The 12160-nt window shown below is 35.0% G+C and overlaps 2 protein-coding genes across 5 annotated transcripts; both read left to right on the top strand.

Annotated features, from left to right (window-relative positions):
* The first annotated feature begins 1013 nt into the window (after nucleotides 1-1013).
* Nucleotides 1014-4907, top strand: LOC132176290 (putative B3 domain-containing protein At5g66980). Of its 2 annotated transcripts, XM_059588456.2 has the most exons (5): nucleotides 1014-1300; nucleotides 2356-2743; nucleotides 2854-2999; nucleotides 4445-4612; nucleotides 4702-4907. In XM_059588456.2, exons 1-5 carry the CDS (start codon nucleotides 1223-1225, stop codon nucleotides 4789-4791), a joined length of 870 nt encoding a protein of 289 aa, XP_059444439.2. In that variant the 5' UTR covers nucleotides 1014-1222; the 3' UTR covers nucleotides 4792-4907. The 2 variants fall into 2 exon arrangements, with proteins under 2 accessions (XP_059444439.2, XP_059444438.2); XM_059588455.2 differs by having other exon boundaries at nucleotides 4445-4907.
* Nucleotides 4908-7843: 2936 nt separating this feature from the next.
* Nucleotides 7844-11066, top strand: LOC132176133 (putative B3 domain-containing protein At5g66980). 3 transcript variants are annotated; one of them, XM_059588262.2, is made up of 4 exons: nucleotides 7844-8034; nucleotides 9024-9423; nucleotides 9662-9807; nucleotides 10649-11066. In XM_059588262.2, exons 1-4 carry the CDS (start codon nucleotides 7909-7911, stop codon nucleotides 10949-10951), a joined length of 975 nt encoding a protein of 324 aa, XP_059444245.2. In that variant the 5' UTR covers nucleotides 7844-7908; the 3' UTR covers nucleotides 10952-11066. The 3 variants fall into 3 exon arrangements, with proteins under 3 accessions (XP_059444245.2, XP_059444243.2, XP_088371054.1); XM_059588260.2 differs by having other exon boundaries at nucleotides 9024-9462; XM_088514928.1 differs by having other exon boundaries at nucleotides 9024-9462; nucleotides 9662-9797; nucleotides 10649-10768.
* Nucleotides 11067-12160: the final 1094 nt, after the last annotated feature.

Here is a 12160-nt window from a genome sequence, read left to right as displayed (position 1 = left end):
TAAAACTTTTAACTTGAGGTGCAAAATTTTTTTAAAAATATTTTTGGACCACCTTATGACTTGGGGGGCCTGGACCCCCCAATCCCTACGGTGGTTCCGCCCCTACAAGCATACAAGTCCACATAAGGTCTGAGACTGATAATAAGATGGACCTTCGTTTCAATGGGACATACCACATTCCATCTCCTCTCCTGCCAACTCTAATAACAACCTCTCACACCATAAACCACCCCAAATGATGGAAGTTCATAGAATTAAGTATAGTTTTTTTATATTTTATATATTTTTTTTTATATTATATTATATTAAATATATTTATAATTTAAAGTAATTGTGCAATGTGTTACCTATAATTGGCGCATGATGTCTCAAATAAGAACATCATGACATTATTAATTGGTTTGATATGACATAAATCCAATTAATTAGAAATTAAAAACTTTAGAACTAAATTGAAATTGCATGGAATAGTGTAAATTTTTTCCTCTTTTGAGCAAAAGTTTGAGGATGGCCCATCTATGATATTCGAATCAGGATTTTTAGTAAAAGTTGGGGAATTGTTTACCAATTTTTTTTATTAATCTAAACCGTTTAAAACTCACCACGTGTCTTACTTAATATAAAATAATAAAATATTATTTAATTTTTTAAAAATAAAATAATAAAAAAATATTTAGTGGCTTGCCATCCCATAAGGGGTGACCGGCCACCCCAGCTCAAAGCCACCCCCTAGAGCCTTGAGGGTGGCTTTGGCAACCCCAAAGACCGGTTGGGGTTGCCGAAGTCACCCCCAACCGGCCCTTGGGGTGGCCCTATGGCTGCGCTTCGGCCACCCGTTAGGTCATCACATATTTTTTAATTATTTTATTTTATATTTATTTTTTAAAAATTTAATAATATTTTATTATTTTATATTGAATAGAATGCGTAACGAATTTTAGACGGTTGAATGAAATTAGACGTTTAGATCGACAAAAAATTATAGTGGGCAATTCTCCCGCTATTGCTGGGATCGACATCCTATTCAGTATTCAGCACCGCCTTATACACAGCACCGCTTATCAAGGGGTATAAATAAAGTTGTGAGGCATGAAAGAGAAGGAAAGCCGTCACGCTCAAGAGAAACGTGGGAAAGAAATTAAGGGACGGTTTTTTTTTTTTGCCTCCAATTGCAATTCTTTCACCAAATCCCATAAAAAACAAGCAAACACCCAAAACAGGAATGGTGAAGTTCTCTTCCTCTGACGACAGCCCGGAGTTCTTCAAAGTTTTCCTCCCCTACACGAGCTCGCACCAAATAGTAATCTCTCTCTCTTTCTCGCTACTGCTTTTCTAATGGTTTGGTGGGTATGACGAGGCTTTGCTATTATGTGTATTTGTTTTGGTTCAATGGGAAAAATACTTCGTCTTTCTTTCTGGGTTCATTGATTCATGAAGTTATTTTCTCTGTTCTGGTTTTTTATCATCAAAGTTGATACAAAAGGGGTTTTAATCTTTACAATATATTTGAGATAAGAAAAGGGTCTACTTGAGCCTACTTGATTGAACGATATTATATTTTAGTTTTTTTTTTTTTTAGTTTTTTTTTTAGTTTTTTTTTTTTTTTTTTTTTTAAGATGTTCAGAATTTGATGTTTTGTTTTAAAAAATACCATGATGATGTTGGGATTTTTTTTTTCCCATATGTGATTATGTACTTAAATAATGTAGAATCTAGTAAACGAATTTGATGTTTTGTTTTCAAAAATACCATGATGATGTTGGGATTTTTTTTTCCCATATGTGATGATGTACTTAAATAATGTAGAATCTAGTAAACTTTGTAAAAGAATTGTTTAAGATGCATGACTGTTAGCAGCCGTTTTGATTTAGAAGATGTTAACTTTCCCATGTTACATATAGATATACGAATTGCCATATATGTATAATACAGCCACACTGTAAATCAAAAAAAGAAAAGGAAAAGAAAGAGAACAATGTATAGTACTTGAAGAATTGTGGATAAATTTCTTTATGCCAAGTATATCATACAAGGGTCTTCTATATCTTAAGGGGATGATCGTGCTTCTTGGTCTTCCCTTTTTTTTTTTTTTTTTTTTTGGAGTTTTGATAAGCCATAGATTCCATTTTTGGATATTAAAAAGGTTCTTTCTAGAACCTAAACAGGTTATTAGTTTTGTCTTGTCGTGTAGGCTATATTTATCCTTGAACAACATCTGTAAGATGATTATATGTTCTATGATATAGATTAGAGTGTGCACCAGAGAGGAATGTGCAGTGTTTTTCAATGTTAGATGGACTGTCACTACATGCTTGTTATCTGGTGAAAACTAAATCAATCTATTTGATATTGTAGTCCATACCACCAGCTTTTATCAGGCACTTCAATGGAGCCATACCAAAGAAAGCCATTCTCTTTGATCATACTAAGAAGCCTTGGAATGTCACACTGGAGCAAACTGAAGGGCTCTTGTGTTTTAAGAATGGCTGGCAATGTTTTGCTAGCAATCACTCTCTGGAATTTGGAGACTTCCTGGTTTTCAAATACAACAGAAATTCTTCATTTGAAGTGAAAATATTCAGTAAAACTGGATGCAAGAAGGGAGAAACTGTGGCTCTTGATAAGACTATTCCATCTGTTGATTTGGAACAAGATTCTAAACCAGAGAAAACTTTTAGAAGACCCATTTGTGTTGGCAAGCGAAAGCATTCGGCAATAGGCCTCAAGAAAAATGAAGAGGCAGGTAGTGAGTTGTACTTAATAATTATTATTTTCAGCTAACTGCCTTTTTTTCCATTTTTTGTTTTGTATAACATGAATATATATATGATGTAGAAAGTTGTATGCTTACAGGCTCATCTAAAGCTGGTCAGCATAAATCGCGAAGAACTGTTGAAACAAATCTTGAAAAACAGAAAATCCCAAAAGTTGGTCAATTTGTTGCACCAAAGAATCCATACTTTGTGGTGGCCTTTGCAAACCATATGCAGTATACCTTGGTGAGTTTTTTGGTCTTGTATTTTGCAGTCTATTTGCATTGTTGTTCCAAATATCTGTTGGGTGGGGCTTTTACCATGGCCCCCATATCTGCTCCCCAGCAGAAGGCTGTTCCCAGAACTGCCTGTCCATCCACTGGGGGCGAAGGCCAACTGTATCCGGCTGCGGATGGATAAAAATGGGTCTCATCCGTTTAGCCCATGATTCCAAACTTTCCCTTTTGCTGGCCTCTTTGAAAAGCTCAATGGTGAGCTTGTGCCGAATCTCGAACGCATGCATTATAAACTTCTCGTTGTCGTCATCGTTGGCGTCTAGGTCACTCGGAGACTTCTTGTGGATGGAGCCCGGGAATTTGTGGGGTGCATTTGGTTGCGAGAGAGAGGAGCTGTAAAAGGTTGAGTTTTTCTTGTTATTGTTCTTTGTTAGGAATAAAGTGGTCATGGTGTTGGGACGTGGAAATGTGGTCTTGGGAATGGGATTGGGAGAAGTGGTGGAGGAGGGTAGTCAACTTGAGCTGAGTCTGCGGAGGAGGAGGGTGTGGTCTTAGTTGTGGTTGTGGAGAGAGGAGAAGATGGTGGAGTTGGGATTTGGGCAGAATCACACATGAGAAAATAAGGGAATATGCACTTTTGCTGAATGTTTAATATATATATAATATTAAATGTGTAGGTGGGCGGATAGTATCCGCAGTTGCATGCCCTTAACTCACTATCTGCCTGTTTGGGGCAGTTTTTAAGAAAAGATCTGATTGCCCAGGTAATGAGGGAAAAAATCTGCCCATTACCCTTACAGCTGGGTGGAGCTTGGCGGGCAGGTCAATTATAACATTTGGGTACAATAGTTATTTTTTTATATATTGATAGAGGAGAGTTGATAACCTTTTTCAAACTTTGATGATATATTTTGAGAGAGGATAAATGTTTGACTGCAGAGTGGCACCTAAGAGATGTATATATATACTCTTGTTTTACCTTCCATGGTATATAATTATTTAGATATTTGAAGAGTTTGTGAAGGTCATTGAGATTTTAGTTTTAGATGTTATAGAGACAAATTGATTATTACGGTGTAGACTATTTGGTGTTTGTTCATTTTTCAATTTTTTGGAGATAATGTGTGTGTTGGGACATTAAGTTTAGAAACATCTTGAAGTATTTGTCTCGAGTGAGTGGAGTGGAAACTGAGTTGGATACAACATGAGCACTAATGACTTGTCCATAAGATCTATCTTTTCAGAAGATTATAACTAGTTTTTTTTTTTTTGGAATTCTGTAGGTGTGAATCAAATTTTGTTTTTATTCTTGCAATATACTCTTAAATTTAATCTGATCACCTTGTATATACATATACAAATTGTTTTCTTGCCACTGTGAGTCATGTTAGGTTGACATACTTTCTTTAAGTGGCAGAAAGAATAAATTCCTCATGATATTGTTTCGGATTGCAGAATATTCATAGATCGGTGATTCAGGCATTTAACATTAGATTGAAGGAAAACATGGTGATTCGTGATCAAAACAGAAATAAATGGCCAGTGAAAATATCGTTCAGAAGTGATGGCCGAATCTCTCTTGGTTCTGGATGGTCTGATTTCGGAAAGAAGAACAACTTACAAGTAAGAGACCAATGTGTGTTTGAGTTTGTCCTTGGAAAGGGAAATATATGCAATGAAATTGATGTGCAAATTCTTCGTGGAAATGCAAGATTAAAGAACCTTCGTCAGCATTGGGTTTTGCAGAAGGCCGGGCCATTGTTCTTCACATAGTGTGCAACATATATTATGAGGGAATGTAGGCTGAACTTGGTCATGTCACACTGCTTCTTTCTACTATATCTGCATATATGATTTTTCTTTTCTTGTTTCTCTAGATACTCTGGTTATTGTTACTTCATTTTTTGAAAATTTGTGTTTAGATCTGCACTGGACTTTCATGATTTCTTATTAGAGGATTGATTGCATTGTGAACATTGCATATCCTTGGGCCTAGCATTAGGAGTGACTTGGCCCTTGTGTCAATAATTATACCTAATATAATCACCTGTAGCATTACTACTATTTAGACCTTTTGACCTTCTAACTAAGAGAATTATTCCATGATTAGGCAATGGGAATGCATCATGATAGACCTTTTTCAAGAATGAGCAGTGGAAAATTTAGAACTTTTTGTTACCTTGCAATATGCACCACACTACCTTTTATCCATATCAATGCAACTGTCTAGGGCATCAACTCAGATTTCTAACCCAGTGCCATCTTCTGGTCCTTGGTGGTTTTTTATAAATCATTACACTTCACTTGGTTCAATTTTTTGTAATTGATTTCCAAAGTGGTTAGGTGCACATTAGGATATGAGTTTTATGTCTGATTTGTGTAAATCACCATGGGTCTCACTAATGTTTTGATGGGGTTGAGTCTTGTTATAGCTCAATTAAATTTGAGGGAGCGTTTACGATTTTCACTGTTTAGACTCTTCTTGTGTATTTTTAGTAAGCGAGCGCTCTCATAACCACTTTGAAGTAAAGTAGTCACCTTCTTTGACTTCTCTCTTACCTTTTTGTTCAAGGAAAAAAAAAATCAATGGCAGTTTTTGTCTTAACTAGCCTATTGCCTTGGTTATTGTTAAAGTTTTTTAATTTCTTATTTCACCCTCTCAATTTTTAAAAAAGAATAACTTCTATAAGGTCTTGATTGTGCCCATCAATAAGAGGTTGACACCTCAGCTTGGAAAAAAAAACTAAAAGAGAACAAAATAATGGATCAAACCAAATTTACACCTAAAAAAAACTCTTCATCTATTTTTTACATTAACCACTCATTACACCGCTGTCACCGACCAGTCAGACACCACTGCCCACGTTGGTGAGTTCTCCCCCTCTCTCTCTCTCTCTCTTTGTGATCAAAGCAAATATGCTCTCCTTTTTGCTCTCTCTCTCTCTCTCTCTCTCTCTCAGTCCCATCGCCTAGCCCCGAATGGCACAAACCCCATCGCACAAAGCTTTGTTAGGTTCATCCCTCTTTTCGTCTCAATTCTATCAAGTAGCATCCCATGGCGATGGTGGTCTAAGCTCATTGGGGTGTGCATGGATGGCGCAAATTGAGGAGATCCCTAAGCTGAGTGTTGATGTATCAGTGGTTGGGCAGTAGATCCGAAGAAAGAGTAGCAAATCTGGCTGCCTGGGCGGTAGATGAGAGAGAGAGAGGGAAAACTTACTAGCATTGGTGGTGGCATCTGGTAGCGGCAACGTGATGGGTCGTTAATGTAAACGGTAGATGAAGAGTTTTTTAAGGTGTTAATTTGGTATGATCTGATGTTTTGTACTCATTTAGTTTTATTGTTTCAAGTTGAGGTGTCAACCTCTTATTGGTGGGCACAACCAAGACCTTATAGAAGTTATATTCTCTTTTTAAAATTATTATTGGATTTATGAACTTATGTATAGGATCCACATAAGCCTCTCATATCTAATGGTGATATTGAAAACTGAGAGATTGGGAGCAATAGAGAACGTTAAAAAAAGAAAAAGTAATGATTAACTTTTACTAACACATCATCCAATTATATTACAATGATAATAATCTATTAAATAACATTAAATATGTGTGGCTCGGTTGAGTGAAAATGGGAACAAAATTCTCTCTAGTCCATTTGAACTGGATAATATCTAGTTAATTATATTAGAGATGTATTTTTATATTTTTAGGAGATAAAAATGAATGTCCAATATAACTAATACAAATCTAAATTCCTGAAAATGTGACTTGGTTGAGGGAAAGTGGAGGAGAAAGTTACCATTACTTTTGAGAAACAGGATCATCTGCAGTCCATTATGTACTAGAGAATATTCAGTTCATGCTTAGAATTTCTGAGAAGAAATTCTATGGTCACAAATGGGATACATATCCCACTAATAATAATAATAAAAAAATATTATTTTAAATTACAAAAAATAAAAAACAAATTAAAAAAAAAAAAAAAAAAAGAAGAGGGTAGCCGGCCACCACCTTCTTTTTTTTTTTTTTTTAAAAAATTTATTAATTTAAAATAATATTTTATTAGTAAAATATGTATCTCATTTGTGATTATAAGATTTTTAAGAAAAAATCACAACTATAAATAACTATAAATTAAATATTCTCCTGCCAGGATAGCATTGATTGCTTACTTTGGGTAGCATTGATTACTTGAGGATAAGATCCCACTATGTAGCAGTTGGACAGCATTTGATTGATAGCACAGTAGCACTTCAATAAAGTCTTGCAGACTCTGCACCTCCCCTCCCCCTTTGAAGAAGATCCGTTGCAAATAAACAATTATTGCAGTTTGGGAGACTACAAAGCAGAAAGTAATGGCACCTATACAACCCTATGTGCATTTATTTTTCTTTTGCTTTTCTTCCTCCGGACAAAGCATGGGGTGGGGGGTTTTATAACAATGGAAATTTATTTTTTAAAAAATAAAGAAAAAATAAATTTCTATTTAAAAATTGCTGCATTTTAAATAGAAATTTTGGCTTTTAGGTGCTATACTCCTTAAAAAAAAAAAAAAAAAAGTTCACAAGAGGTAGTAGCTCTAATGTCTAAGACCACGCTTAATAAAGCGGAGGTCGTTAATTCGAATTTTTCACCTCCTCTTACATGGACTTGTAAAAAAAAATAAAAATTATATAGGCCCAAATTTAATTTTAATCTCACTCATTAATAAAGAAAAAAAAAAAAAACCCTTGAAATTTAAGCAAGACAGTTGACAAAACGACAACGAGAGTCAAATCCTTAAATAGGTGGGAATCTAATAGATCTCCGACCCCACAGGCAGGTTGAAAAGAGAGGGAGAGAGGGACAGAGAGACAGAGACGTGTTCCATCTCCGTTTTGTTTTTCCCCAAAATCCAATTTTCTGATTCCGAGCAAACCATGAAAACCGGAGAAAGAGCCAAAAACAAGCAAACAGCCAAAACAAAAATGGTGAACTTCTCTTCCTCTGACGACAGCCCGGAGTTCTTCAAAGTTTTCCTACCCTACACCAGCTCACACCAAATAGTAATCTCTCTCTCCCTATCATCTCCTTTTGCCTTTTGTTTTTCTAATTCTTGCTGGGATTTTCTTTTTGGGTTCATATATATATATGTTAGGGGTTTGAATCTTTACAATAAATCCGAGACAAGACCACATTTTTCTGAAGAATGATTTTATATTTTAGTTTTATTCTTTAGAAGTTCGGAATTTGATGTTTTGTTTTGTAAAATACGATGATGAAGATGACGATGGGATTTTATTTTGCATAGTCCACCCAGAATACACACTACATATTGGCCTTCACAACAAAGTCTACATATTTTTTTCCAAATGTTCCATTTGTAGTGATTTTAAGACTATTTTTGTTTTGTCTTTTGTTGAAAAAAAGTGTTTTGATTTGATGTAAAATACAAAATAGTAACGTGAGTCCTAAAACTTTATTAGTTTTTTTTTTTTTTGTTTTAAGAAAAAAAGTATGGAGAATGATAAAAAAAGATACATGAGTAGATGTTTATGGCTTATTTGGGAAGCCTATCCTTCCCAACTTATCTCAATAATTTTTATTTATTTTTTCTTTTTTTAAGTTGATTTGACACTACTTAACTCAACTCAACTCAAAATTTTTTAACTCAACTAATAAAAAAAAAAAAAAAAAAAAATATTAGAGGTGGTGGCCGGACCACCCCTAGGAGTCTCAGGTCGGCCACCTCTAAGTTGGTTTAAAACCATCCCTTTTTTATTTTTTTGTTATTTTATATATATATATTATTATTATTATTATTATTATTATTATATTCTTCAACAACCTAAACATAATTTCAACTATTTTTTCTCATCGATATTTGCAATTTTGAATTTAGTTGAGTAAAATAGAAAAGCAGCGCACACCCCAAACTAGCCTGCTGCATTTTTCAATTTTGCGAGGGTAGATAAGGTGGGATGAGAAACTAACAAGAATGATGAATAGACTGCATGATTGTAATGGTGAAAACTCAATCTATTTGATATTGCAGTCCATACCACAAGTTTTCATCAAGCACTTCAATGGAGCAATACCAAAGAAGGCCACTCTCTTTGATCATACTAAGAAGCGTTGGCATGTCAGTCTGGAGCAAACTGACGGGCGCTTGTGTTTTACCAATGGCTGGCAAAGCTTTGCCAGTCACCACTCTCTGCAATTTGGAGACTTCCTGGTCTTCAAATACAACAGAAAGTCTTGGTTTGAAGTGAAAATATTCAGTAAAACTGGATGCAAGAAGGGAGAAGAAGCTGTGGCTCCTCCTGATAAGACATTCCCATTTGTGGATTTGAAAGAAGAAGATTCTGAACTAGAGAAAACTTGTAGAAAACTCACTTGTGCCAGCAAGCGAAAGCATTCGGAAATCGGCCTCAAGAAAAATGAAGAGCCAGGCAGTGAGTTGTTTGGCAAAGCTTTTTCCTTAGACATTCTAGGTGATGTAGATTGGAATATTTGGTATAAAAAAGTGAAAAAAGTTGAATGTTTTGATGTTGATGTTTTTGGGAAATGTTGATGAACAGCAACAAAGGAAAAAATGAAAGGCTTTGCCGGACAAAGTCGTAGTCTTTTCTTCCATTTTTTGTTTTGTGTAAGATGAATATGTATGATTTAGAAACTTGTATGCTTTTGCAGGCTCATCTAAAGCCGGTCTGCATAAATCGCGAAGATCTGTTGAAACAAATCAAGATGAACCAAATATCCCAAGAGTTGGCCGATTTGTTGCACCAAAGAATCCATACTTTGTGGTGGCCATTGCTAAACATATGCGGTATGGCTTGGTGAGTTTTTTTTTGTCTTGTACTTTGCAGTGTGTATATATATATATATACATTGTTGTTCCTATATCTTTTGGGTACATTAGTGATTTTTGATATATGGTGAGAGAGTGTAGAATGTCTTTAGACTTTGATGATAAATGGTTGATTGCATAGTGGCACCTATCCGATGTGTATACACTCTTTTCCACGGCACTAGGCCTTGGGTTTACATGGTCAAAGACCCATAGCGAGATTTGGTCGTCGGTCTCTATGACCACCGAAGGTTTTTGTTTTTACTTTTTTAATGACGGGGAACCCCTATAAGGCTGGGCCACTTCGTATACCTACTCCTGTTAAAGTGTGCCCTTCACACGGGTCGAGTAATACTTTAAGCGGCCTGGTCTTAAGAAATTGTTTGCACCCAAGAAAATTTGAACCTTGGACCTCATGTGACTACCACAAAAACCAAGGCAGCATAATTTTATTTTTTTACATTTCATAGGGACATAGTGGCACATGTTAGTCATGCGATGTATTTTTTTGTCCAAGTTAATGGGAAATCTTAACAGAGGGACATTGCAACTTTTTAAGATTTTGGGCGAGAAAATTAGAAATTAAGTTGTATATATATATATTTTTTCTAATTGAAATTAAGTTGTATTTGAAATGGGGTGAGTGTAGTTTCTCATATATATATATATATATATAGAAATGCTTCACATGTTCTCATTTCCCCACTTTCAAATGCACACTTAATTCAATCGTGATTTTCATGGCCACAATACGGAGCCTAAAAGTGTGTAGCATTTTCTTGAAATGTGAGAAAGAAGAGAATTTTCATGATATTGTTTTGTGATTGCAGCGTCTTCAAAGAAGTTTGGTACAGGCATTTAACATAAGATTAAGGGAAAAAGTGGTGATTCGTGATCAAAACAGAAATCCGTGGCCAGTGAAAATAATTTTCATGAGTGATGGGCGAATCGCTATTGGAACTGGATGGTCTGATTTCAGAAAGAAGAACAACATACAAGTAGGAGACCAATGCGTGTTTGAGTTTGTCATTGGAAGGGGAAATATATGCAATGAAATGCACGTGCAAATTCTTCGTGGAAATGCAAGATTAAAGAACCTTCGTTGGCATTGGGATTTGCAGAAGAATGCATGATATTATGAAGGAATGTAGGCTGAACTTAGTCATGTCACTTGGGATTTGCTTCGTATTGGTTTAGTTTTTTGTAATTTGCAGAAGAATGCATGGTGTGCAAATCCTCCAATGGTGCCTTTTTGTTTTTTTTGGGGGGGGGGGGGGTGTTGTGGTGTGTTGGCTGCCTTTTTTTTTTTTTTGGGGGGGGGGGGGGGGGGGGGGGGGGGGGGGTTGTTGTGGTGTGTTGGCTGTAGTTGAAGTTATTTAATTTCTTGTTTCCCTGCATAGCCGTGGTTATTACCTCTTTTAGTCTTTTTGTTCTTACTATTAAGAGTTCTTTTTGTCTTTTTGCTCTTACTATTTTTTGAGTTTTCTATTTTGGGAAAGTGAAGGAAAATTAGTGTTCTTTTTACAAAACTTTTTGGAGAAACTTCACTTTATACTCTTGAATTATCATGCATTTTGAGAAGATTCTTTAATTTTCAAAAATTTTAAATTTAATCTCTTGAACTTTCAATTTGATTCAATTGACCTTTTGCGTTAGATTTAGCCTAACACCCTTAACAGAAATGACTAAAAAGATCAATTACCCTTTGATTTTTTTTTTTTTTTTTTAAATTGTTAATTTGAAATTAGGGGTAAATTTGAAATTTTATAAAAAAATTAGGGGGTATAAAGGTTATTTTATCACTTTTAATATTTAAAATCTGATGAAGTAAGTACATTGCATAAAATTAAAAGTTCAGGATGTAAAATTGAGAATTTTTAAAATTTAAGGGAGTCTTGTCAAAATGTGTAGTAGTTCAAGCGTCTTAAATAAAGTTTACCCAAACTTTTTAAACGGTCTTTTTTCATTTTTTTTGGTTCTAAGAGCATTTCCAGTATCTTCATTATCATTTTCCCTACATTTAAGGATACAAACTTTTATTATTCTTGACAATTGCACTCCTAAATTATATTGTAATAATATTTATTTTTATGTGCTACAAGTGTTAATGATGACATCTCAGCCTTGGCAATTGAAAGTTTGCTAGTATGTGACACCAATTGTAAAGATCATTCAGTACCTTAGGAATATGATGCCTGGTGGACAATATTATAAGCACGGATAGGCCCATGAGCATTTGGGAGATTAAGGATGAAATTTAGGCTAAAAGACAGAATATTTTTAAGAAATCAGAATTTTCTTTTCTTTGTTTTCTACTCAAAAAAATGGCTTCAAAGTTTTCT

Source organism: Corylus avellana, chromosome 3, assembly GCF_965113065.1.
Source record: "Corylus avellana chromosome 3, dhCorAvel1.hap1.2, whole genome shotgun sequence".
NCBI lineage: Eukaryota > Viridiplantae > Streptophyta > Magnoliopsida > Fagales > Betulaceae > Corylus > Corylus avellana.
Note: the sequence above shows the minus strand (reverse complement) of the source record. Positions and strands in the feature narration are given on the sequence as shown.

Coding starts and splice junctions, on each gene's coding strand:
- LOC132176290 (XM_059588455.2), top strand. CDS start 1,223: ATGGTGAAGTTCTCTTCCTCTGACGACAGCCCGGAGTTCTTCAAAGTT. Junction 1,301..2,355: donor ACACGAGCTCGCACCAAATA/GTAATCTCTCTC, acceptor TTGATATTGTAG/TCCATACCACCAGCTTTTAT. Junction 2,744..2,853: donor CAAGAAAAATGAAGAGGCAG/GTAGTGAGTTGT, acceptor GTATGCTTACAG/GCTCATCTAAAGCTGGTCAG.
- LOC132176133 (XM_059588260.2), top strand. CDS start 7,909: ATGAAAACCGGAGAAAGAGCCAAAAACAAGCAAACAGCCAAAACAAAA. Junction 8,035..9,023: donor ACACCAGCTCACACCAAATA/GTAATCTCTCTC, acceptor TTGATATTGCAG/TCCATACCACAAGTTTTCAT. Junction 9,463..9,661: donor TTTTTCCTTAGACATTCTAG/GTGATGTAGATT, acceptor ATGCTTTTGCAG/GCTCATCTAAAGCCGGTCTG.